Genomic DNA, 27,334 nt, shown 5'->3' with positions numbered 1-27,334 from the left:
TTTGAGCTTTTGTGTTTTATGTGAAGGATGTGGACATTGCATGTTTGATGACTAACATTTTACAACCAACAAGAATTTTATTAGCAACAAAACTTTTCACTCATAAGTTGTATCAAATTTTAGGCAAACCTGTGTGTCTGATTTGTATTTGGCACGAAATTTTTCTGGCTATCAAAATGTTGGAATAAAATCAAGATTGATATGCCAAAAATATATGACAAAGGAATTTATACCTTTCAAATGAATAAATATTGCCAATAAACTCCGAAACGCTTTCTCCAAAGTTAATGCTTACATATCTTTAAAGAGGTATGGACATGATTTTGAGCTGAAAATTTTCAAATTTTATTTTTTCATTTTTATTTTTTACAACACTTAACTAGTTACAAGTGAGATACAGCACTCACAATTCTTTTTTATGTAAACAAGCTCTTTGCCTTGTTTTGTTAGCTCACCTGAGCTGAAAGCTCAAGTGAGCTTTTCTGATTGTCTGTTGTCCGTTCGTAAACTTTTTACATTTTCGACTTCTTCTTCAGAACCACTGGATCAATTATAACCAGACTTGGCCAAAAACATCCTTGGGTGAAGGGCTTTCAAGTTTGTTCAAATGAAGGGCCATGCCCCCTTCAAAGGAGAGATAATAAAAAAATAGGGTGGGGTCATTTAAAAATCTTCTCAAGAACCACTGAGCCAGAAAAGCTGAGATTTACATGAAAGCTTCCTGACATAGTGCAGATTCAAGTTTGTTAAAATCATGGCCCCTGGGGGTAGGATGGGCCACAATACGGGATCAAAGTTTTACATACAAATATATAGGAAAATGCTTTAAAAATCTCCTTCTCAAGAACCACTGAGCCAGAAAAGCTGATATTACATAAAAGCTTTCTGACATAGTTCACATTCAAGTTTGTTAAAATCATGGCCCCTGGTTGTAGGATGGGGGCCACAATATGGGATCAAAGTTTTGCTTACAAATATAAAGGGAAAATCTTTAAAAATCTCCTCAAGAACCACTGAGCCAGAAAAGCTGAGGTTCACATAAAAGCTTCCTGACATAGTGCAGATTCAAGTTTGTTCAAATTACGCCCCCTGGGGGGTAGGATGGGGCCACAATAGGGGATCAAAGTTTTGCAACAAATATATAGGAAAAATCTTCTCAAAAACTACTGGGCCAGGAAAGTGGAAATTTACATGAAAGCTTCCTGACATGGTGCAGATTCAAATTTGTTCAAATCATGACTCTCGGTGGTAGGATGGGGCCACAATAGAGGATCAAAGTTTTACATACAAATATATGAAGAAAATCTTTAAAAAATTTTCTTTTAAGAAATAATGGACCAAAGATAACCTTTGCAGTCGAAAGCTTCCTTGCATAGTGCAGATTCAAGTTTGTAAAAATCATGGTCCCCGGGCAAGGGATCAAATTTTACATACAAATATATAAGGAAAATCATTAAAAATCTTCTCAAGAACCACTGCGCTAGAAAAGCTGACATTACATGAAAGCTTCCCGACATAATGCAGATTCAAGTTTGTAAAAATCATGGCCCCCGGGAGTAGGTTGGGACCACAAGGGGGGATCAAAGTTTTACATATAGGGAAAATCTTCTTCAGAACTCAAGAACCACTGAGCCAGAAAAGCTGAGATTTACATGAAAGCTTTCTGACATAGTGATAGTGCAGATTCAAGTTTGTTCAAATCATGGACCAAGGTGACTCAGGTGAGCGATGTGGCCCATTGTTCCAACATGCTTCGTTCAAGATTGAATAACTTGTCAAAATTCGAAAACAAGCCATTAAACTTGCATGCACATATGAAACATCTTTGAAATTCATGCTTTTCCAAAATCATGGTCCAGATGCTGAATTTGACTTGCATTTCATGCTTCATTATTCAATGATAGGTCGTAAATATTCAAAAACATTTGTTGGATAAAAACTGAGTACAAATCATTTAGCATTAATACTGCACCATACAGAAAACGCTGTTCATTTGATTTACACCACAAAACGTGAAGTTTCTCACTCACATCAGTTAATATGTCATTGGAAATGCGGAGCACGTGCTGTTGGATATTGCGAGCATATATGCAGTGTCATTTGGTACCTTAATTAGGTACTCCAGGCACCAGTGCAATTATGTGTGTGTTAAAAGCTGCTTAATTCTGATATACATGATGCTGCCTGTGAAACAAATTCTGATGATGATTTTGATTAAATATCCTTCTTTGAAGTATGATCTATATATTTGGGTTGTTTTTTAAATTAAATAAACATGTATTTTTTTGGACAGCATTTTAGTACAATACTGTATCTATTGTAACTTTGTGTACCATCAATGCAGATTTTAAACTCTCGATTCGCAACCGGTGCCTACAATCATGAATAGGATTATTGTTCACCCATCTTATTTGCAAATAATAGTGACCATGACCTTTTATGACTTTTTAAAAATCCATAAACCTCAGCTGTTGGTAAGAGATTCATTATGTTAGGCTTTATTGCAGTAGATCAAATTGTATTGGAGATATCGAAAAACCTTGAAATATGTTACCCTGATTGGACCTCGAAATTAACATTTATAATACTTTATTGAATAAATATCAAGGAAATACATGCACCTATTCTATATTTTTCGTATCCTTCCATTTTTTTTTTAAGCAGCTGCGACATCAAAAGCATAAGTACTTCCCAGCATTTACAGCTACAGGCTTTTATGGCTCAATGAAAGTGTAGGTATTCTATAAAAAATGTTTAAATGTGAAATAATTGTAATCCATTTAAGCAGTAAAATATCATGATTACATACATTTTAAATTTAAATCTGGAAGACATTTCAGTAGTACGTGTATGAAACCCTGCTCTGTAACGAAGATGAGTGAAGGATGTATGTGTTATACACATATCTTTTGTAGTTGCAGCTTATAGGTAAATTGTACTATACATCACAGCAAATACATCGTCGGAAACCCACGGTTGATTACGCTTCGTTCCTCTCTCCATGATGGAGAGAGGAACGAAGCGTAATCAACCGTGGGTTTCCGACGATGCAGCAAATACAGCATAACTTCTAACTTCCATCTTAAAAAAAAAAGAAAACCAGTCATTAACATAATTTATTAATAAATACTAGTATATCAAGTTGTCATATTTGAATGGCTTTATTTTTGTTTAAAATTCCTTTGAATAAAATCTCTAAATTTCAGCCTCCTGTCTTATTTTCTCCATTTTGACGGGTAGGAGTGCCACCATTTCCTTACACACTTCAAGTTCGCTGTGCATGCACTCTGCGGCTTTTGGATAATTTTGGCAGTAATCTATCATATACTGGTAGCACTTCTCAGTCATCTTAATGTAATCCAATCTCTCCTTCACATCTGAAGGAAATATTTTCGAGTACAACCTTCCCATGCAGAACCAAGCTACAAGGGCTGGTCTGGTTTCCAGTTCAGGATACTCCTTGGGCAGATCAGGTTTATTCTCTTTAAAGGAATCAATATATGCCTGATACTTTTCTATGCTTTGATGAGCCAAGCTGTTAATTTTCTTCATTGCATGGACTGAAGGTTGTTCTCTCTCCTCTCTCAAAATCATATATTTGATGTCTAATATACTGCTGTAGATTTCTGCTAGTTCATATGTGAGCTGTCGAACCACAAGCAGGTAATGCTGAGGATTCAACTCATTGCAAATCTCTAACAACATGTCTATTCTTCTCTTATGCATCTTACATTGGCGATCTAAGTTTAGCTCAAAGAAAGCTAGAAGTTTAAATGCTTTGCTATGATCTTGAATAATCTCTATATAATCTGTGCATCGGCCATCAAAAACATAAAAATCTTTTGCTTCATTTAGCCAAGTCTGTACTCTTAAGAACACATTTCTTGCCTCTTCAAAATCTCGAAGAGGTTTACAGGTAATTTGTTCCTCCCGAAATGCAACTTCAAGGTTAAATTTTTCAAAATCCTTCTCGATCTGATCCTGGTCCTGTTTTGTTTCCTCTTCTTCTGATGCTTTCAAAAGTCGATCCTTGGAGAACTCGAGTAGCGCCAGTCCATACTTGGCCCAACATCTGCGTATGTCAGCCTTACCCTGCTGAAGTTTTTCCTTATCATCATCAGATACATTTTCATCCTCTCCCAAGTGTGTCTCCTGTGATGGAAAACAAAATTGTTGTTATTTTTCAGCCAAAGTTAGCAATGCTTTGTTCAAGAGAACTCGCAATAAAAGCAAAATGGCCTTGGTGAGGATTACTCCTCTTGTTAGTATAGAAATAACTAGTAAAAAGAGGAAGTCTGCATAAAACAAGAGGCCCATGGGCCACATCACTAACCTGAGTCACCTTGGCCCATATTTAATGATTTTCCCTAGATATATTCACATGTAAAACTTTGATCCCTATTGTGGCCCCAACCTACCCTCAGGGGCCATGATTTTTACAAACTTGAATCTACACTATGTCAGGATGCTTTCATGTAAATGTAAACTTCTATGGCTCAATGGTTCTTGAGAAGAAGATTTTCTCTATATATTTGTATGTAAAATTAGGGCCCCATCCTACCCCCGGGAGTCATGATCTGTTCAGAAGAAATTTGAATCTGCATTATATGTCAGGAAGCTTTCATGTAAAGAACAAGGTACGGTTGTATACATAAAAAGGCCAAAAAAATTCCTCTCTATAAAATGTGTCTGGAATTAACCTTAATCAGCGTTTTAAGAAAGTAAAATAAATGCCAGGTATACTATGTCAACAAAATCAGAATGATAGTTTTAAATGGATAGCATTATGACATCATGAATAAGACATTTCCCGCCTTTTTCTCAAAATAAGCCCGAAAACTGTCAAATGTCATACAATCAGGAAAAGATGTGTGCATTTGTCGAGCAAAATGAAAATGATATATATTGTGTATTATTTTGAGATGAAAAACATGCTTCAATATGAATTTGCTCGACGCATGCGCTGTATGTTTTCTAAAAGGAAAACCACCTGAATTTGTGGATATTTTCATTGAAAATGGCATTTTTGCAATTTTATGCCAACTTCAAGCTCTCGTCATATGACACAAATCATTTTGCTGATCAAATTGAGTGAATTTTGGGTTTGCTAAACTATTCCTTAATTGAATGCCAGGATTTGAGCTCCAAGTGAAATCATCAATATTTTGGGCCAGATGACTGTAGAAACTGTACCTACTTCTTTGTAATTTCCTACCTCAGTGGTTCTATGCATGTAAAACTTTGATCCCCTATTGTGGCCCCATCCTACCCCTAGGGGTCATGATTTGAACAAACTTGAATTTCCCCTATGTCAACAAGTTTTCATGTAGATTTCAGCTCTTCGGGCCCAGTGGTTCTTGAGAAAAAGATTTTTAAATGACCCCATCCTATTTTTGCATTTTATGGGTTTTTTTATAAACGGAACTGGAAGTCGAAACATAGTTTCCGAAACCGTTGCCGGAAAGTCACCGGACATTCGGACCAGAAATATAACGAAGTTTACCGGACTGAGAGTCCAATTACCGGACATGTCCGTCGGTCTGACGACATTTCGCTTTCACTGATTATCTCCCCTTTGAAGGGGACATGGCCCTTCATTTGAACAAACTTGAAAGCCCTTCACCCAAGGATGCTTTCTGCCAAGTAACTTAATTTGGTTGAAATTGGCCTAGTGATTCTGGAGAAGAAGTTCGGGGAAAAAAGTGAAAAGTTTACAGACAGACAATGGACAACAGACAATCAGAAAAGCTCACTAGAGTTTTCAGCTCAGGTGAGCTAAAAAGCATGTATCATGATAATGATATGTTCTATTAGACTATTACCAAGGTCATAATCACAAATCATGTGGATAAAAAGTAAAGTGTAATTCATGCTGTCACCTAACCATATATAAAGAGTATTAGAGCACTAACACCAGAATTTAATCTGAGACTCTCATACTTGTTGGGAAATTGCTTCAATCTATTCACAACAGCTATGGTGCTGTATCTTGACCTATCATCCCTGAACTGGCCTAAAATCAATAACATACTTCTTTGAACTTGGAAAAATACTAACTTAATATCAATCTGATTAAAATCAGATCCTCGATCCGCTCCTTTTTCTTCATCTTTTTTTTTTTCTTGTTGCTACACTTGTGTAGCGACAAGATGAAGAAAGAGGAGCGGACCGAGGATCTGATTTTAATCAGATTGACTTAATATTTATGTGGTGTTCTTAATACTGTTACTCTCAGTTAAATCCCTTATAAAGTTGTCAATGACCCATTATCCTTTAACAAGTGTACTGTTAACCCTAAAATAAGGCATCTTTCCTTCTCCACTTGCCAGCTCTGCAGCAAGTATGAGACTGAAAACTGGAACATTACCATAACTTACATTGTAATGATTATGACCTTGACAGTATGACATGTACTACTTTTTGGTACATTAAACTTCCTCTTTTTACCAATCATTTCTATACCTACAACACACACAATGCTTATTATGAACAAATCTGAATCTACACTATATGAGGATCATTGCTTGCTTATACACATAGACTGTTAAAATTTCAATCCCTATAAATTATAATCACGTTTCTTAGAGTGATATTCCTTTTGCTATTACATAACTTGCAATGCATTATGCTAGTAAAAATCCACTGACCTCATAAATGACTTCTGCACACGCAAGGCAATGTCGAGCCTGGGGATAATCATCTTTTGTGACAAAGTATTGGGACAATGTGGCAGCATTTATTGCCCAATCTAACGGATTATACTTGTGTGCATCTAATTGTCTCTGTAAGGTTTTATGACAACATGAAGCAGATTTCTCACTCTCATCCAATTTAGCATACACTTGAGCCATGTAGTAGAGAGTGTGTGTGTAGGAGTTTTCAAAGTTTGCATTTCTAAGATGCTCTAATTTTTCTTTTTCTTCACCATCGGGTTTTAGATATTCAGCTACAAATTTGGGGGCACCGTCCACCTCAGTCCTGTACTGAAAATACAATTCTTCTGCCTTCAGTAAATAAAAAAGGGCCTTTTCTGGGTTCCTTCTACCAAACCACAATATCCCAAGGTTGTTCAAAGCATGCAGATATATATCCGCGACATTTTTATCAAGTTTGTATTTTTCGGTCGAGTCAATAACTTTTGCTAGATATTCTTCTCCTGACTGCAGTTCTTCGGTGTCAATGTAGTTAATGCCAAGCCTCAAGTCGATGACACAATTGAGGAAAACGAGTTCCTGATCACGATCGTTTTCTGGAAATTTCTCCAGGTATGCTTTCAGCTTTTCTTTCACTTCTAAAAAGATTTCCCTTGACCTATATTTTGATCGAAATGGATCATCGTCTGGATCATCCTTTGATTCCTCGTCTGAGAGACGAATAGCCTCTTTGAACTTTTCATATCCTTCTTCCTCCAGAAAGTGTCTCCACTCGGTCGCCATACTGACTCATTAAAGATTCGGAGTGGATGATGATTTTCCCAAAATATATTATGAAAAATTGCCATCACATTAATTATACCAAACATTGAAAAATACTAGAGTTATGCTTATGATATGATTAAATTTATTGATCAACAGATAGGCCTATTTCAAGAGTTTAAAAAATATTTATGTAGACGATGACGTCATATTCACTCCGTAAATGTAAACATTTTTTTGCACGACTTGGAAACCAGAGCAAGAGTAAAGAAATATTATGTCAAAAGGGTAAAGTTGTAGTGCATACACTTTTCATAAAAAAGTTTGTATATTAAGTTTGATGATGATAATACATTAAGAATTATTAACTTCATAGAGTGGCAAGCCCAATAGATGATAATGATAATCATCGTAAGAGGAAATTCGAAATATTATGAACCGTATTTTACGTTTCTAATACATTTTTCTTAAGATTTGGCGAGAGGCTTCTTTGGGACGTTGCTATTGATCAAGCACAAGAATCAGGTAATCATTTTTATATTGTATATATGTGTTTATCAGGCAGTCATGGGGTATGTGCAATTTTAACAATAACATTCATTAAATGAATACATGTTTGATGATACAATATACATAGATGTTATGGATTTCCAATTGATTGGATCATGACAACACTGAATGAAAATGCACAATATAACAAGGATGTTGTTATGCAATATGGAAAGTAAAAGTGTAACATAGTATAAAATTATTGTCCTGAACACAGATGGCACCAGTTCGGTTCAGTCATGGTACAGCCACCTGCCAAAAGTTTATAGACAAAATGGCGGATCTAAATTCCAACTTCACGGAGCTTGTTTTTTCTTTTGTAAATTCTATATATAGATAACGGGGATTCCGTATGCATACCACATATAAGTACAGGGTCTTGTGTCGTCATATGTGATGTCATGTGTTGGTATTTATTTGATGATTGTCTGACACAAGCTTCTGAATGTAGCTTTGGGAATGTCTAAGAATTTATCACCAGCTGTGAAACAAATTGTCGTCGACAGTTACAGACAAACGGGAAATTATTCTGAAACTGCTAGGGTATTGAAAATGGAGCAGAAAACCATGTATGCTGTTGTAAAACGGTGTGAAATTCGAGGAAGTGCGGGAAATGCTAAAAAATTGGGACGCCCCAGAAAAATGGATGTCAGAGACAAGCAACAACTATTGCGGCTTGTAAAATTTAACCGTACCACTCCGTTAAAAGACATAACAGGACAATTTAATCAAGGTAGGCAAGTTCCCGTATCTGAAAGATCAATTCATCGTTATTTGTCAAAAAATAAGTACCATCGACGTGTATGCAGGAAGAAAATTAGGATTCGGGAACAAAATAGGAAAAACCGTGTGGCATGGGCGAGAGGTAAACGACGGTGGACTGTTGACTATAACTGGTCAAAAGTGATCTTCTCTGATGAATGTAAAGTTGTTTTGGGACAAAACAATCGAGTTTATATTTGGAGAAAGGCAGGAGAAGAATGGTTACCAGCGTGAATCAGCCCCGGCGCACCACCGAAACCTGCTATGAGTTTAATGTTGTGGGGATGCATTACCTGGAATGGAGTTGGCACACTAACAGAGGTTAATGGCAACATTAATGCAAATAAATATATTGATATCCTTGAAGAACAATTGCGGCCGGTTGTAGTGAAAAATTTTCCTACTAACGATTACATATTTCAAGATGACAATGCCCCGGTTCACCGTGCCCAAATTGTACAAGAATATAAACACATAAACAGAATTCCAGGTATGTTTTGGCCAGCACAGTCACCTAGCTGATGCAAATATAATTGAAAACATTTGGTTTCTGTTGAAAAATAAACTTAAACGCAGACTTTCTAATTTAAACAATGTCACTGACTTGGAGAGAAATATAAATGACATCTGGATTAACATACCCATTACTTACATACGGAACCTCTATCGATCCCTACCTTCCAGAATGTTGAAAATGATCAGATCAAAGGGATATATAACAAATTACTGAGGTAAGATTTATTCTCTTTGTAATTTCATAGCCACTGCAAATCCGTAATTACGTTGACGTTTAGACATTGACGTCCGCCATTTGTCTATAAACTTTTGGCAGTTGGCTGTACATGAGTTGTAGGAAACATATCTACATATATACAATAACAGGGGTCCAACAGACAAAAAATCAGGAGAAAAGAGAATATTATTGATTTTTAAAATAAACATATAACTTATTTAGAAATACAGAATCTATATGGAAGACATAAGTTCACAAAATCTTTCAGTGTTTGGGGCTTAAGTATGTGTATGTTCAACAATATCAATAATTTCATAACCCAAAATTTCACATGCATACAGTAAATCAGATACCACTACTTTTATACTGTCTTCCATGTCACTTTTGATAAAACACAACATGGATTACAATCAATTAACCAGTTTCATTTCATTCACCACAAACAGTTCACATATAAGTGCGGATCATAAATAGCGTGTGTTTGTCCCTGTTTTAGTGGGTATAGGTATGTGAGTAGGGAAAACCGACCATGGTTTGGACAAAACGAAAATGTGACCTAACTTCGGACAAGTTTATCCTTACGTTTTATGTTGAATAAATCATATCTTTAACATATCACGGAAATGTGTCGATCACAGCGATCGGGTTTTTTCATTTAGTTAGTGTCCGAAGGTACCACGTGACTAAAATACTTGGAGGCAGCGCTAAGATTTGAAGGTATGTATTGAGTGTTAAACACAATAAGATTGACAGATAAAGTGCAAAAGAAACCAATATGTGAATTTTTACTTTATATCTGTAAAATGCATTATTTATATTCACTTTGTAAGTCAGTAATCTTTCTCCAAATGCAACAAACACACAAGTTATTTTTTTCATTTCTTGAGAAATCTTCACTGAAGTGCAAACAATAAATCTACCTAGATTCGTACACCCTTTGACCATGGTTCGTACAATGTTCACAAAGTTTCAAATGTTTGAATCAACTCTTGTTATAGCTGAATGGAAATATTAAAAATAATTCATATATAATTGATATAAATGAGACATTTAATGATAAACACATATCAATTTGATTTTTAAAAAAAGAATACGAATGGATTGATTCTAAAAATTAAGATAAATTTCATAAATAAAGCAAATCAAATCCTGCAATTTAATTTTGATTTTTTTCTATCATTTTAAAAATTTGTTTGCAATGATAAATTGTACAATATCCGATAGATATCCGGGGTAGATCCAGGATTTCAACTTCAAAGTTGGAGGGGGGGGGGGGGGTAATTGGGGTAGGCAAGTCAAGGACGAAGTTCTCGTGGGGGCTCAGAGGGAGAGGCCCCAGGAAGTTTTTAATTTATAGAGGACAAGGATGAAGTCTTCTAAATAAACATTATTAGCATTTCTTTCAAGAGCAGTAGAATTAATCTTGATTATGACATTTTGGGCTAAAGTGGGGGGGGTAGGGTGGGTGGGGGTGGGGGGGGGGGTTGCACCCCCTTAAACCCACCACAGGTTGTGTTAGAATTTTTCACATTGAAAGAAAAGAAATACACTGTGTGTTTAGTCAGTAAAAATACATTAACAAAAACAACAACACTACTATTACTACTACTACTACTAATAATAATAATAACATTTAATTGTATCAAATAATTTTACTTCTTTTTCCAATAAACTTTTTTGTCCGATTTTGTTTTAGAAAAAGAAATGAAAAATGTCATAGTCAAAGGTGTGTATGGCGTTGGTATGCATCACTGGTGAGGGAGAGAATTAACTGTTGGGCCTGTTTATTGCGTAAGACACGAGCCAGAAAATCCCAGGGACAACAATGCTGTTGCAGTTTTAGAAGATCGTCATTTTAGAGAAAAAAGAGCTTACCTACGCCGCCCAGATGCATTTGTTGTGTCAAAATTATTTCGGAGAAATTTAATTCAGGGTCTATGTTACCTAAAGGCCAAAGGTCCAGTTGAAAGATGGAGAAGACAAACTGGCCCCGAACAGAAATAACCCTCATCGCAAGTGGAAATGCAGCGGGGCAATTATTGCCACCTCATTTTATCTTCAAAGGTAAAACCAAGATGGCACTGCAGTCCTGGGACACAGAAAATGCCCCTGACGGATCGCTACTAGGCGTATCCCCTACAGGATGGACAAAACAAGTATAACTATTTAAAGCAATATGAGCTGTATTTTAAATAATTGTTTTGTTGATTAATGTGTTATTATGATAATTTTACGCCTTTTACATTTATGGTCCCTAAAACTAAAATTAAGCATTAGATTTTATCATAAAATAAATTGTGCTATGGAATAAAAGTGTTATACATAAATCAGAAATTAATTTTTATATGTAGGTCAACTATAATGCCTCATTTCAATGCTATAGTTTATAAACTCTCCCCCCCCCCCACATTTTTTTTTTTTTTTTGGTCATTTAGATAAAAGATTACAATTTTACAATAAAACATTCCGACACCAAAATTACAGCATACGTACGAAAATTTATTAGTATATCACACTCATACACACGCACGCACACATCACACACATACGTTTTAAACAAATTATAAGTTAATATACGGTCTTCATTGAAGGGTCTTGCTTTGATGTGGTTCTCGGAAGTCTTCATAAAAAACATTGGGCCAATCAGACACCAAATCCTGATTTTTGATGGCCATGATTCTCACCATCACGTGGAGCTCATAACTGCAGCGAGAGAAAACAAAGTAATATTGGTTGAATTGCCCTTGCACACATCTAACTGACTTCAGCCACTGGACAGGTGAAAATGCTTTAATTCATGATATTGTGTCTTTTTTTCTACCCAAGAGATGATAGCATGCATAAAATTACATCCTTACTAATATTTTCACAGAACATTCTTTGGCCCAATGAACTCGAAGTGGTGAAAGAAGACGGGTGAGTTGATGGCTGAGACGGGATGTGCAGTGAACCATTCCCACTTTTTCCTATTGTTTCATTCTGTCTGGATGGAAATGGCCAGCGAATCGGCAAAAATTGTGAATGGTTTTGCTGCCACAGGTATATTTCCATATAATCCAGACGCTGTTCCAAACAAGGCATATGGACCATCTGAAGTCTACACGTGCACGAAGTCCGGCAGTGGTACTGGTATATATATATCTACGTATCTATATATATATTAAATATGTTTCACACAGAGTTGATCTTTCCATATTCTACACAATTTATATTTGGGTGGTTTTTTTTGCTGTGGAAATAAAAAACGGATGATTTTTCCCTAGAAAATGCAGACCAAAATGATACTGTAACAGACATTGCTGACACAAGTGAGAAATCAGCCCCAGACTATTCCACAAATGACGGTAAGTTATAGCTTAAAAGCAAGTTAATTGACTATATAGCATGTACATATTTTCAAAAAAATATTAATTTCCTTTCAGAATTAGCAGCAGCGTCATTGCTGGAACTCTCCTTAAGCTTAGTAGATCTTGGCTGTGTTCTGAATGAGGATGGGACTTTGGAGAAAATCCCTGTTCCACCTGGTCCTCCAGTTGAACCTTCGCCAGAAGTGGACTCCGTGTGTCCCCCGGAAATGGCCCTAGCAGCAGTCGAGTGTTCAATTACAGCTGCCCAGGGAAAATGTTACGAGGTGGTGTTTGAAACAAACCAGGAATTAAAACGCGACAGGACGTTTCAGACCTGGAAAAGGCTGAAACTAGCAGTATGCCACACTACATTTATCATTTTAAAATCCATAGCAGTTCATCTAAATATGTATTACTGTAACTGAAATATCAATCATTAATTCGGCTACAGTGGTTATTGTGTTTTCTTCAATCTCACGATCTCTGATGTCTCATATTTGGTCTCTTTTGCAACTCACAAAATAAAAAAGGGGTGGGGTTGTTACAATACTGAAATGAACAAAAATGTTTCTTTTTCAAGAATGTGTTTTGGTTGTAATTGCAGGTGAACTCGGCCGAACCTTTTCAAACCCCTGATCCTGTTATCCCATGTGAAGATGAAGACGTCCTTCCAAACTTAAAACTGTCAACTAAAGTCAAATCAAACACCTAATTTTTCATACTGACGTTTGACGAAGCTTACCGGGATAAGCTGGAAGCGAAAAAAAGGAAGGAAGAAAAAGAGAAAAAGAAAAGGGCTAACATTAAATAAATATACTCAGATTACTGGAAATAGTATTTTTATTATTATTTTGAAAAGGGTGGGGGCAGGAAATTAGCCCCCCCCCCCCCCCCCCCCCCCACTCACCTGTTGCCTCTTAACACCCGCCACGTTTACCCACGTATTTCTAAATAGCGGATATTATTCACTTACAGTATCTGTTGACGGTTGTTGCGTCCCCCACCCCCATTTTTCCTAATACTGCATTGCAAGTTATAGAGTCCGAAAATAAAACGATGCATCTGAACCTTGGTCAGATATGTTTGAACCATGGTCAAAATCGGTTCTTTTCTGTGCCATCCAGTTATTAACACATAAATAATATTTTTTGAGCTACATGTGTATATTGACATTCGATAAATCCCGAAAGGTTCCCGCAAACCATCCCTAGCAATGGCAATATTCTATTCTAACGGCATTCGGAACTATAGCCTGTTGTAAGAAAGCAAAACAAGAACTGTCCGAACCATGGTCGGTTTGCCCTATATGTATGTGTGTGCATATATGGTAAAAAGCTACAATAAACAAATACAAGTATATAAATAAAATGAAATACAAAGTCATAATGAAAAAGTTAATAAAGTTAGGTTACACTGCTACTAAAATTAGATGCATGTAAATTCACTATGTTTAAAGTGCAAATAAACTTTACAATGGTATTTAAATTGCAGCTCTAAAAAACAAAGATATACCAGAACTTGTAAAACTTGCATCGTGATTGGCCACTGTTTCTCTAAATTATAACGTTTTGGATAGTTGATCGAGTCTTTTACAGGAATGAATTCAATTCTGTGTGTGAAAGGCACACATAAATAGTCAAAATTACACAGGAACTCTCATTGTTTAATAATTAAGCTAAATAATCAAAATGCAGACCCTATCCAAGTTCAATAAACACAACACAGCAAATTTGACTTTAACATAAACAGCAGGTGCGAGCTAATGGTCAGTGCACTAAAATCAGGCATGAGAATATGATTATAAAAATAACACAAACAATGAACAATTGATTCAGCTATTCAAAACCTGATACATTTGTTAATGTATAAAAAAAAAAACCCTGAATGAAATGCAATTATAAAAATTATAAGATGAATGCACAACATTACAACTTTATCAAATAAATCTAACTGAGAATTAAACAGGAAATCAAATAATCTTATTTTTCTAATAACCACAAACATACAATGTAGCATTCTGTGGTTGTTCACATAGGCTCTTTTTTTTTTTTTTTTTTTTGCTCATTGAACTCATTGTTTCAACATATAAACCATTAGGCCACACCAATTTGTAAAATAGTTCTTCGGATTTTCAAACAAAAAAAGTGAGGCGAGAGGGTGAAATTATTTTACAAATATTATTTTTAATTTTGGAGAAAAAATTATGAGGCGAGCGAATACAAGAAATATAAATATTTTTAATTGAATTAAGTGTGATTTTAAAAAGCGGGCGCCTAAAAATAAAGATCTAAAATCATCAGATATCATTTATTTACCACATAAACTTAATATTTTTCAACTTTGTTGATATAGTTTACAATAAATAAGAAGTATTTCAAGTTTCAAAGACTTATTTTCTTCATACTTAATACATGTACTTTGCAACATTAACTGATAAGGTCTTTTTGAAGAATTTTATTTAAGTTTCATTTCTACAAACTTTCGATTCAGAGATATGCATATTGCTAGGGACACATCCAGTTTTGACATTCATTGCAAATGCAATATCCATTGCATCGCTTTGAGCATTTTCTTGAATTTTGTGAATTTGTCGTTAACTGTCGGTCTGGTTTAAAATAGTCATCGATCAGTACCCCTTGTTTGTTGTAAGAGGCGAATAAATGGGACGGTCCTTCAGATAGGACTGCAAAAACTGAGATCTTTGTCACAGCAGGTGTAGCACGATAAAGATCCCTCAGTGCCATAAGCGCTGAGCATAGGTCTAAATTTTGCAGCCCTTCACCGGTAATAGTAACGTCTTCATGTGAGTGAAATATTCTCAAGAGAGACTTCAGTCAATATATAGGCTAATCAAACAATCAATCATACGCTATCAATGTTCTCTAAATAGTGGCATCGAATAGTGCTTCAAAAGTTTCATCGGCTTCCAGTTCGATTCCAGCATAAGGAACAACTTCCAATCCAGTGTTATGAAGTATCGTACATATTAAGATAGACATCATGAATAACTTAACCGTATTACACTGTTAGGAAATTTCTCGAGAGCCCGTGCTTCTGTCATTTGTCAGCATATACATCAAGGTTATTTGTGCGCTTGTTGTAAAAACTAAAAAAAAAATATTTACGGATATTTTTGAACACGCGGGCGGATATTATTTTTTGATAATATTATAATTTGGATTTGTTACAAATAGAAGCGGCGAATCCGACGAACTAGATTACAAATTGGCATGGCCTTACATGAAGACACATTTTGTTTGTCAATCTTTTAAAAATATTACGACTTCTGTTTTGCAAATATTCACAGTAAGTTTCCATGTTCACAATAACTTCTAGATTCATTCAACGCAAACTCTAAATCATCGGCAGACTCGGCTAAAATAAATGTGTCGTCTGCATAGACCAAGATAAACATCTTCATATAGAAAAATACCAAGGAATAGTGCCTATACTAGCTCCCCTATTGATTTTGACAAGTTCAAAGGTTAAGATTCAAATTTGACATAGTGAGATAGTGTTTGCCCAGTATCTTGAGAACCTTTGCTAGACAAACATCAAACTTGGTACATTGTACATCCTACATGTAAGGAGTAGATGACCCCCATTAATTTTGAGGTTAAGGGTTAAACTACTAGACATTGTCTGCTCAATATTTTGAGAACTCTTTGCTGAAAGACATCAAACTTGATATACTGGTTCCCCCTAAATTGTAGATGACCCCCATTAAATGGTTTTCAAGTCACAAGGTCAACACTCATAACTGGTTAATTGGAAATGTTTGCTCAGTATCATGGGAGGACAAACTTAGTGTTATGGTTGCTCCTGACTAGTAGAACACCCATATTTTTCACTATCATTACAAATATTCTAAATCTATAGTTGATCCTTTTCAATATTGCCACACAAACTACAGTATCAGTAATAAAACATGTACCCTGCATAAATATCCTATTGGTCAAAAAGAAATGTAAAAGGTGACTAGAAGGAACAGTCTTAGTTTCATTACATATATAGTTTCTGTTGTGAAATGCACTTGTAAGGCTGCTACATGTATCTCACATGAAGATCTTGGTTCCTTATTGGTTTTCATGGTTAGATAAAAAAAAAGGGGGGGGGGGTCAAGGTCTTCATTTTATAGGTGTTTTTTTTTTTTTAACTTTATGAACTTTGTCATTTTGTTTTAGGTTTGTAAAGACATGTGATCTCACAGTGACTATTGCATAATTAAAGTGTTGAAAGGGTTTTAATGGAATCACTGTCCATCCATCTGGACATGATTTTGTCCAGACGTTTTCTACGAGACTAGTTCATGGATTTTCATAAAAATCTGTACACTCTTTATTACACCATGATTATTGATAAATATTGAGGTCAAAGGAATTTAGTATGAGATGGAACTTGTATCTAAGTGATACATGAATAATTTTGAAAATGAAGTCTTTCTGGTCTTCAGCTATACAATTTTTCAAATATGCTCAAATATGGATGAGCCCTCAGGGAGTACATTTGTCCTGTTATGATGGGTCTAGTTATACCCCCCAAACGAAGTTCTGGGGGGTATATAGGAATCACTCTGTCTGTCTGTCTGTCCGTCTGTCTGTCTGTCTGTGCAGATTTGTGTCCGGGCCATAACTTCTTTGTTCTTTGACTTAGGCATACCATATTTGGCTTGCAGGTAGATCACCATGAGACGATGTGTTGAGTACCTTCATGACCTCTATATGACCTTGACCTCAAGGTCAAAATTAAAGGTTTTTTACAATGGATTCGTGTCCGGACCATAACTTCTTTATTCTTTGACGTAGGCATACCATATTTGACACATGAGTATATCACCATGAGACGATGTGTCATGTACCTTCATGACCTCCATATGACCTTGACATCAAGGTCAAAATTAAAGGTTTTTACAATGGATTCGTGTCAGGGCCATGACTTCTTTGTTCTTTGACATGGGCATATCATATTTGACACATGAGTGTATCACCATGAGACGATGTGTCGAGTACCTTCATGACCTCTATATGACCTTGAACTTTGATCTCAAGGTCAAAATTTATTATAGGGTTTTGACAGTCATACCATAAGACATGGGTGTATCACCATGAGACTATGTGTCATGTACATTCATGACATCTTTATGACCTTGACCTTTGATCTCAAGGTCAAAATTATAGGTTTATGCCATGGATTCGTGTTCGGACTATATCTTCCATTTTCTTCTACAAAGGCATACCATATTTTGACACTCAGGAAAGAGGTAATTTATACCTATTAACAACACCCTTTGGGAGATAGGGGTAAGCGGGAGGTATTCTTAGTGAGCATTGCTCACAGTACATCTTGTTATAATTAGTTTTCCTTTTTTGTTGTAGTTTTCAATTACCCTACAATAATCATCACTATTTTCAGATTGAGGTATCATATATAGCTGTAGATGTAAAGAACCTAGAGTATATTATTACATTTAAATTACATGTGAAAATATTTCTGTATCACATTTTAAACAGATGATGGACCTAAAAGTGAGGATGCAGCCCTCTTCTTCATTGGAAGTAAAAATTCTGTAAGTGTTATTCCAAGGGGAGTATACTCTTGCATTTGAATAATGCATGAATGCCTACTATGTAATGTATCAGTGACTGTATTTGATTTGCCTTTATTTGACATTAATTAATCTGCATTCTTATTTATTTGACATTAATTAATCTGCATTCTTTACTGTTTCAGGGGAAAACCTCAATTATCCTCAGATTTTTAGACAGGTAATTCAATATACAAAATAAAAATATGACAAGTGTCACGTTGTTTTAATTTTACTCTTTGCAGACTTGTGGGAAATATTTCAATGTGGCTGTGGGTAGCAAGAAATGGATGTGTGTGTGTGTGTGTGGAGGGGTCTTCGACAAATTTTTACTGACCTTCAATATGAATTTCTAAAAAAGAAAATTCCAGAATAGGGGAAACTACCTCATCCCATTCTGTGTTGTATTAGAACATTTCAAATAACCATCAAATTGAATGTAATTCATTAATTAGAGTGCATACCATTCATCAATATCTTCACAGAGTTTTACAAAACTAAAGTTTTATGCAAGGTCTTCATTTCTTAATTTCATTATGTATGCAGAGATGAAGCTCCCAAACCTACTGTGGCGTTAGAATACACATTTGGTAGGAGAGCCAAAGGCCACAATATCGTAAGTGTGAAGATCTATATGTATTATATTATTGTAACATAAAGCAGTTAAGCCATGGGTATTCATAGATTTGTTTGATGTACTCATTTTTAGCTCACCTGAGCTAAAAGCTCAAGTGAGCTTTTCTGATCACCCGTATTCCGGTGTCCGTCCGTCTGTAAACGTTTAACATTTTTGACTTCTTCTCAAAAACCACAGGGCCAATTTCAACCAAAGTTGGCACAAAGCATCCTTAGGTAAAGGGAATTCTAACTTGTTAAAATAAAGGGCCAGGCCACCTTCCAAGGGGAGATAATCAAGAAAAGGTAAAAATAGAGTAGGGTAATTAAAAAATCTTCTTCTCAAGAACCACTGGGCCAGAAAAGATGAAATTTATAGATAAGCTTTATTAGGTAGTGCAGATTCTAAATTGTTAAAATCATGGCCCCTGGGGGTTGGATGGGGCCACAAGGGAGGGATCAAAGTTTTACATACAAATGTATAGGAAAAATCTTTAAAAATCTTCTTCTCAAGAACCACAGAGCCAGAAAAGCTGAGATTTACATGAAAGCTTCCTGATATAGTGCATATTCAAGTTTGTTAAAATGATGGCCCCCTTGGGTAGGATGGGGCCACAAGGGGGGATCAAAGTTTTACATACAGATATATAGGGACAATCTTTAAAAATCTTCTTCCCAAGAACCACTGAACCAGAAAAGCTGATATTTACATGAAAGCTTCCTAACATAGTGCAGAGTTAAGTTTGTTAAAATGATGGCCCCCTGGGGTAGGATGGGGCCACAATAGGGGACCAGAGTTTTACATACAAATATATAGGGAAAATCTTTAAAAATCTTCTCAAGAACCACTGAGCCAAAAAAGCTGATATTTACATGAAAGCTTTCTGACATAGTGCAGATTCAAGTTTGTTAAAAGCATGGCCTCTGGGGGTAGGATGGGGCCACAAGGGAGGGATCAAAGTTTTACATACAAATATATAGGAAAAATCTTTAAAAATCTTCTTCTCCAGAACCATTGGGCCAAAGAAGTTCACATTTACATGAAAGCTTTCTGACATAGTGTAGATTCAAGTTTGCAAAAACCATAGCCTCCAGGGTTAGGTTGGGGCCATAATAGGGACTACGGTTTTACATGCAAATATATATGGAAAATCTTCTGATATGGACCAAGGTGACTCAGGTGAGCAATGTGGCCCATGGGCCTCTTGTTACAATTGCCGTCTGTGTATGAAAAACAAATAGGGAATGGTTTTCTGTCTGTTTATTCAATTTCTTGTTTGCGTACATGTTTTTGCTGTTACGTTGATTTATAGTCTCTCTGAATATTCTGTTGGTTTAAGGCAAAAGATGTTGGTCATATTTGGGAATTAGGAGGGGGCACGTGGCTGTCTAAACTGATGGAGGTACCCCTGAATCCAGACACAATTCTGTAAGTGCTTTTATTTAGAAGTATTGCTTATATAACGTGTATCATAACTTACACATTTGTTCTTTATTCATATTGGTGTATTGATAATTGCATTGGTTTTATTATCTTGATGCTTTTATAGTTTTTGCCAAATTGTGTTATGTATGTAAATTTACTAGGTATTTTGGCAAAAATTATTTATGATAACAAAATTGTGCTTATTTCTGATATGAGTACCTATTGAAGAATCTATATCCACAGGTAATTTTTTTTTAGAAAATGAGTTCACTTGAACCTTATACATGTACTACTATCAATTGCTTGCTAAATTGATCTTTTATACTTTTTCAAAAGTACCACAAGGATGCAAATATACATGTATAACATTTTTGTTGCTTCAAGATCATATTTTAGTTGGTGTCTAGTCCAAAATCTGCAACTGCTTGTTATCGTTACATGTGTACTAGACACACCACGTTAGCCATTGTGGTAGATTTGTCCAAGCCCTCGGAGATCTGGTTCACCCTGGAGACTCTGTTAGCAGCAGCTAAGGCCAGGATAGAGAACATTCTGGCAGAAATGAAGCAGGAAAATCCCGGTCTGAAGGAGAAGTTACGCAGAAAGGCGTGGGAGAGAGTGGGAGAGGAACACTCAGTAAGGAGGACATTGTGTATTTGTGAAATATAATGTACTTTGAAACAAATAATTCAAATACGTAGAATAAAATGCAGCTTAAGTAGACAAACTACCGTATAAGCAGAATTTTTTAGGGAGGATTTAATTTTGGCATTATTAGCGAGGGTGTTGAGATCGCTAACCTTAAATATCATTGACAATTTATTCCATATCGTAGGTAATAGTCATCTTTCTTTGAAATATAAAGTCGCTAAAATTAGCTTTTGCTGAATATATGCAATCTGATTAAAACAAGATCCTGAGATCCGCTCACTTAGATCGCTACACTAGGATCTGACGTAACCCCATATAGGGTCACGTTCGCATGACCTTTCGTTAAGCCAATCAAATTGACCCTGTCGATTTATACCAATGATAATTTTTCTCCCATGAACCTTTATGTGATTATTTACGTTAGAGATGTAAAAAAAAAATTTTTTTTTTAAAAATGGCTGCGCGTTTGACAGACGACTGCACACCTGTCAAAACATGCGATTTAAACAACGTCTGTATTCTCTGCGGGTTGTCTTTCATTCAAACGCTAAAAAATCCCGATGGAGTTCACAATTCAAGGAAAATGGCTGCGATTGTTTGGTTTGAAAGAAAACATATCGCAGCTAGATGCGACGTCACAATGCACCGTTTACGTCGACTGGCGTTATATTCCTCGCGTTATTTAAGTAAACCATCTTGAAAACTATTCAATTTGTACCCGTCTCTATATTCATACATAAATCTGAGTTCACAATTAATTTAATTTGGGTATATTTCATATCGTACGTTTTGTTGTTTGAATGAACGGAATAGATTAGGCATTATTGCGAAAGTTTAAAATTCGTTAAGCGAGAATATACAAATTTACAGTGTGGAATAAACTTCGTGGGAGAGAGATTACAGCAATTTGTTTATGAATTGCCAGGAACCGCCTAAATAGCCATCATTGTCTGTATGGCGCAATCTGACTGGCTGATAGTTCTCATGAATATTCCAAGCGAAAGGTCATGCGGACATGACCCCCTATGGGGTTACGTCAGATCCTAGTGTAGCGATTGTGAGCGGATCTCAGGATCTGGTTTTAATCAGATTGTGAATATATGTTACCCATTTTAATGGGAAAATTGCTAAATTTGTGTCTTGCTAAAAATTCCACTTATATGGTTTTAAAACATATTTAGCTGTAGTCTGACATCTTATACATTTGTGGTACTTTTAAAACAATTCAAAAATAAATTTGTTCAAATTACTAAGTTTTGGGCTTATTTTCATTATGATTTAATTTGATTAGGGTCTTATCTCTTCACAGATGAAAAACTATTTAGTTTTACCACTTAACTTTTGAATATTGATATTATGAATTTGAATACATTTCAATGTTCTTTGTATTCACTAATTTGCATGCAATGTAAATGCAGTTGAATTTTATTGAGAAAATTTTATTTCCATTATAATTTGGTCATATTGCAGGACAAGGCAATGATGGACCCTTTTCTTATCCCATTGATTATAATTGGAGGAAAATACGATGTGTTCCAGGTAATTTCAGGTGTTAGTAACTGTCAAGAGAGATATAATAAACATCACATAGAAGCAAAAGCCACATACTGTATACGTAAACAACTCATTTTATTAGGCTTTAAAAATAAATAATGGGATATTTCATGAATGTTATAAACAGCCTTAAGAAAAATGAAAATAGAAGACATTTCGAAATAGTTCATAACTATTTTTTCTGTTGTAGGATTTTGATTCAGAAAAGAGGAAAGTTATATGCAAGACCCTTAGGTTTGTGGCTCATACAAATGGAGCTACATTGCAGGTAATCATTTTCATTTAGACATGTGTGCATTGTGGAACAAAGCTACAGATTTTTCTCTTGTTTTGAGTAACCCATCTTCACTAGCCAAGGGTGACGATACACAGTGTTTCTCTTCTCAAGAGAAATGAGAAACACCATGTATCTTCACCCTTGGTTTGTGGAGTCTAACCATGCATATAATATATATATATAAAAGTTAAACATTATGTTTGTTTGTGGAGTCTAACCATGCGTATAATATATATATATAAAAGTTAAACATTATGTTTGTTTGTGGAGTCTAACCATGCATATAATATATATATATAAAAGTTAAACATTATGTTTGTTTGTGACATAAATTAGTTACTGTACTTCACCTTTTCCGTGCAGTTCTTTGGTCTGAAACAGGAGCAGTTGGTAATGAGATTGAGAGGTCTGATAAGCCATCATTTGTTTGGGACAACTATGGGGTGAGTAAGAAGATGTCTGTAAGAATATATTTCTTAATAATTTGTATAATTTGTTGAAATTGCCTAATTAATTTACTTTTATGTATTGATGAATTTATTATATTTAGGTAAACACGTAATAATTGTAAATGTAGACGTAAACAGAATTTATTTGTTGTAAAATAAATGCTTCTCTACAAAATTTTTATATGATATTACAGAAAATCTCTACAAGTTGACCACAATAAACCTCTTCATGTGGCAGCAGGACACGATTCTCTACAACAAATAGGTATAGACTGGAATTTTCAGTTCAGACTTAAACATTTTTCACCATGCATTCATAGCATTGTCAATGTACATGTACATCCCTTAGCAATGATCCAAAACTCAGAGCTCTGTTAATTACCTGTTCATATGATAAATCCCACCATTCATATAGACTTGGAAAGTTTTTGATAGGCTTTATTACGAACACTTTTTCTGCAATTGTTGTCTTACATTTTACCTTAGTGGTTAAGTGGGGGACCTCTCTATCGTTGCATATGAAGATATGTGCTTCAAGTCTCAGCCGAGACATAACCATTAACTGTAATGTGACAAACATTTATTGGCACTGTATCTTTGAAATGTCCAGGAAGTAGAACTCAGCTGTTCAATTTTATAAAAATATGCTTGGAAGATGAGCTTAACTGGAACTAAATTGCTTTTTCGGAATTTCTGGATCCAGGAGATGTACAGCATTTATGATGGTATCTGTATGTTGTGTAATACATCAATACTCACTTTATCAAATGTATTTAAATTTTGTGAAAATTTGCTCAATAGGTACTCCTCCCATATCTGAACAAGACATTGGTCGAGTCCATGCAAAGTAAGTTCATTCTTTATAAGAAAAAATATTTGAGCCAAGTTTTTAAAACTGGATTTGATTTAGGACATGCAATTTCAGTGGTGGTAAGTCACCAAATTCTCCAAATAACTCCCACCCAGTTTGAAGTCCATTTAACAGTTAGATGAAGAGAAACAATGCTTATAGAGTGCCTTGTTCAGGGATGAATTATCAAATTTTGGGCTATCCATTATTACATAACAGAGTTTAGGTTTAATAACCTCTGCAGAACCTAGTCATCAGTCCCATTGATTTTTAAAATTGACATGCGATATATATATATATATATATATATATATATATATATATATATATATATATATTGTAATATGTGAGTAATTGATATATGTGTGTTAATCCATAAGAAACCTATCTCTTGAAATTGAAACTCTTGCTTTGATTTATTCATTTCAAATTTTTATACACTGTAGATTGAAATTGTTCTCTCAGAGCACAGCTCTCACAATGTTACCGTCTCACAAATGGACGTTGAATAGTGATATCTGCCAATTAAGTACTCACGTAATATAGGGAATATAGAGTAGATTGAAACCAAAATGCCAATCAAATAGCACAGTATTACATGTATTAACTGTCTGTCAAAATTACAATCAAATAGCACAGTATTACATGTATTAACTGTCTGTCAAAATTACAATCAAATAGCACAGTATTACATGTATTAACTGTCTGTCAAAATTACAATCAAATAGCACAGTATTACATGTATTAACTGTCTGTCAAAATTACAATCAAATAGCACAGTATTACATGTATTAACTGTCTGTCAAAATTACAATCAAATAGCACAGTATTACATGTATTAACTGTCTGTCAAAATTACATTCATGACGTCTGGCTAACTGAAAAAGATAGTATGGAATAGACACATCACTGGACATTGTAATACGTGTGATGTAATGTCAAAGTACATTATTCTTTACAACCTAACCTAACTCAAAAATAGAACAGCTATTTTCATTGGTTAAAAGTGCTTCAAACTAAAGAGATAACCAGTTGGCTATAAATCTTATCTCATTATTTTTCTTGCTTTCTCAAAAATTGATAAGATAGATCTAGAAGTTTGTCTTAGAGTAAACATATTCTGTGATGTGCAAGAATGGGACATGTCTGTAACCTATAATACACAATGGAGTAGTGCTCCACAATCTGTCTAATATCAAACATGTAAATACATTCAGGTATGCGGATAGGGGATTTTCATTCTGTGTGAAGATGACCATTCATTATCATTAATTACAGGAATCCCCTGCAGTTATGGAAACATGCATTCACGGGATTTTTCCCACAAGATGTAAGTTTGGTTTCTCTGTATAAATCACACTTTTGTCTCTCTCAGTACTACACGTATCACGTCTTTTAAAAAAAAATAATCTGGGTTCATGATGCATTCATATACCAAGAAATTACCTCATACACATTTGTTTTGATACACAGGATATATCAAACCCTGCCCTGGTAGATGACCCTGCCAAAGACTCCCAGTACCAGGAGGCCGCCATTGATTCACTCAGAACACAGAAAGACGAGGTAAAACTAGTATCGTCAAGATTGTAAAACATTATCATCAGTAATGAAATCATTGCAGTTTAAATGAAGTATTTCTAAAACGTGCAGAAATGATAAGAATTTAGAATGAAGAGTATTTTATTGGTATTGTATTCCTACACAGGAGTTAGAGAGATACCGTAGATTGTGTGAGAGAAGAAGTAAAGAGGCACAGAGAGCTAATGCGCAGTCAGTCTACTGAGAGGTCAGTGTCATTGTAAAAGAACTAGTTACTTTCTGCCCCAGAAAATAACTCTTATAGCAGAAGTAGATAATTATGGTTCAAAACTAAAATACCACCTTATTTCAAAATATCAAAAATAGAATCTTATCATGTCAGAATTATTGAGTTATGATGCAATGAAAATGTCTGAATTTCACACTTTCAACAATTTTAAGGGAAAATACAGTATTTTAAATTAAGTTTTTGATTGACAGATGATGACAGATTGCTCCAACACCATTTACTGATATCATTTGTAAATCATTATATCTTCAATCAGTGATAGGGCATACTTGTGCTCTATAATATTTTTAAACTTTTGCCAGAAAACTTTGGCTAAGATGTGGACTTTATCCTAAATTTAAGAGAAATTGTGGGATTTGGCTAATTACATGTATGTGACATCATAGAAAAAAATTGTAAACAGCCAATGTAATCAAGTCCTGCATGTTTTTGTCTCTGACATCATAGACACAATTGTAAACAGCCAATGTGATCAAGTCCTGCATGTTTTTGATAAGCTATTGGTTTGTTTTCTCACCGTGAATTCACCTGCATTTTAATCATTTTTAAATCATTGATGTATTATGGGGCAAATATTGTCCTTAAATGAAAGGAAATGATTTTGAAAAGTATATTTATTTCAAAATGCAGATGGATATCTGTATTTGTTTTTCAAAACACAGACTAAAAAGATAATAATGAATGAATAAGATAGGAAAAGTAAATTAAAAATACATTTGTAAAATCAGAGAAAATCTCAGATGAATATCATCATAAACTAGAAAAAATTCTAAATTAATGTAACGTTTCATTTAATAAATCAAGAATGCATTTTTAAAAAATTTTTTTTTGCAGTGCTCAGCGATGTCATCATGGACCACTTCATTCTTATCCCAGGATATGCTGGAAAACAATGAATCTAAATGCTGCATCAGATTCTGAAATATCTGAATAACTTGAGGATATTGAAGTTTACAACTTTATTCAAACTGAATCCGTCCAATTTATACATATTTATTTCTACTGTGTAGCTAGACCTGTATGTATTTGTATAATAAAGTTTTAAAAATTGTACATTTTTATGCATTTAAATGCTTTCATCATGCTTCTAAGCTGGAGATGCAAAAAATGTTTGGATGAAACTACAAGACAAACATATGTTTGTGATGCATATCTATTTAATTTTGAAAAACCAAGATCAATCAAAGCTAATCCTTCCTCTAAGATTTGATGACTTTAGTAGAGCAATGATATCCATTATGTCATTTTTCACTTTAAATCTAAAGCTTCAAAAAGAAATATTTTCATTTTT

The 27,334-nt window shown here is 34.9% G+C and overlaps 3 protein-coding genes across 4 annotated transcripts; 2 read left to right on the top strand and 1 right to left on the bottom strand.

The window, feature by feature from the left end:
• Nucleotides 1-3,102: 3,102 nt before the first annotated feature.
• Nucleotides 3,103-7,483, bottom strand: LOC125652725 (KIF-binding protein-like). The gene is made up of 2 exons (XM_048882100.2): nucleotides 6,648-7,483; nucleotides 3,103-4,152 (listed from the first exon to the last, which is right to left on the bottom strand). Exons 1-2 carry the CDS (start codon nucleotides 7,434-7,436, stop codon nucleotides 3,196-3,198), a joined length of 1,746 nt encoding a protein of 581 aa, XP_048738057.2. The 5' UTR covers nucleotides 7,437-7,483; the 3' UTR covers nucleotides 3,103-3,195.
• Nucleotides 7,484-7,625: 142 nt separating this feature from the next.
• LOC125652727 (cytoplasmic dynein 2 light intermediate chain 1-like) lies at nucleotides 7,626-27,094 on the top strand. The gene is made up of 16 exons (XM_048882109.2): nucleotides 7,626-7,703; nucleotides 7,888-7,940; nucleotides 18,317-18,372; nucleotides 18,537-18,571; nucleotides 18,937-19,006; nucleotides 20,346-20,434; nucleotides 20,881-21,067; nucleotides 22,553-22,621; nucleotides 22,827-22,904; nucleotides 23,277-23,356; nucleotides 23,557-23,627; nucleotides 24,164-24,209; nucleotides 25,491-25,542; nucleotides 25,686-25,778; nucleotides 25,921-26,001; nucleotides 26,878-27,094. Exons 1-15 carry the CDS (start codon nucleotides 7,693-7,695, stop codon nucleotides 25,996-25,998), a joined length of 1,068 nt encoding a protein of 355 aa, XP_048738066.1. The 5' UTR covers nucleotides 7,626-7,692; the 3' UTR covers nucleotides 25,999-26,001; nucleotides 26,878-27,094.
• On the top strand, nucleotides 12,384-18,300 carry LOC125652730 (uncharacterized). Of its 2 annotated transcripts, none has more exons than XM_048882113.2 (4): nucleotides 12,384-12,582; nucleotides 12,723-12,803; nucleotides 12,882-13,162; nucleotides 13,411-18,300. In XM_048882113.2, the coding sequence occupies exons 1-4, from the start codon at nucleotides 12,384-12,386 to the stop codon at nucleotides 13,516-13,518; spliced, it is 669 nt and encodes a 222-aa protein (XP_048738070.1). In that variant the 3' UTR covers nucleotides 13,519-18,300. The 2 variants fall into 2 exon arrangements, with proteins under 2 accessions (XP_048738070.1, XP_048738069.1); XM_048882112.2 differs by having other exon boundaries at nucleotides 12,384-12,588.
• Nucleotides 27,095-27,334: the final 240 nt, after the last annotated feature.

Source organism: Ostrea edulis, chromosome 5, assembly GCF_947568905.1.
Source record: "Ostrea edulis chromosome 5, xbOstEdul1.1, whole genome shotgun sequence".
Lineage (NCBI taxonomy): Eukaryota > Metazoa > Mollusca > Bivalvia > Ostreida > Ostreidae > Ostrea > Ostrea edulis.
Note: the sequence above shows the minus strand (reverse complement) of the source record. Positions and strands in the feature narration are given on the sequence as shown.

Excerpts from the sequence above, each read along its gene's own strand:
- LOC125652727 (XM_048882109.2), top strand. Across the intron at positions 18,373-18,536 it reads TCATTGGAAGTAAAAATTCT|GGGAAAACCTCAATTATCCT; the intron begins GTAAGTGTTATT and ends TTACTGTTTCAG. Across the intron at positions 20,435-20,880 it reads CTGAATCCAGACACAATTCT|ACACACCACGTTAGCCATTG; the intron begins GTAAGTGCTTTT and ends CATGTGTACTAG.
- LOC125652725 (XM_048882100.2), bottom strand. The coding sequence starts at position 7,436 with ATGGCGACCGAGTGGAGACACTTTCTGGAGGAAGAAGGATATGAAAAG. Across the intron at positions 4,153-6,647 it reads GTGCAGAAGTCATTTATGAG|GAGACACACTTGGGAGAGGA; the intron begins GTCAGTGGATTT and ends TTTCCATCACAG.
- LOC125652730 (XM_048882112.2), top strand. The coding sequence starts at position 12,384 with ATGGCTGAGACGGGATGTGCAGTGAACCATTCCCACTTTTTCCTATTG. Across the intron at positions 12,804-12,881 it reads AGACTATTCCACAAATGACG|AATTAGCAGCAGCGTCATTG; the intron begins GTAAGTTATAGC and ends ATTTCCTTTCAG. Across the intron at positions 13,163-13,410 it reads GGAAAAGGCTGAAACTAGCA|GTGAACTCGGCCGAACCTTT; the intron begins GTATGCCACACT and ends TTGTAATTGCAG.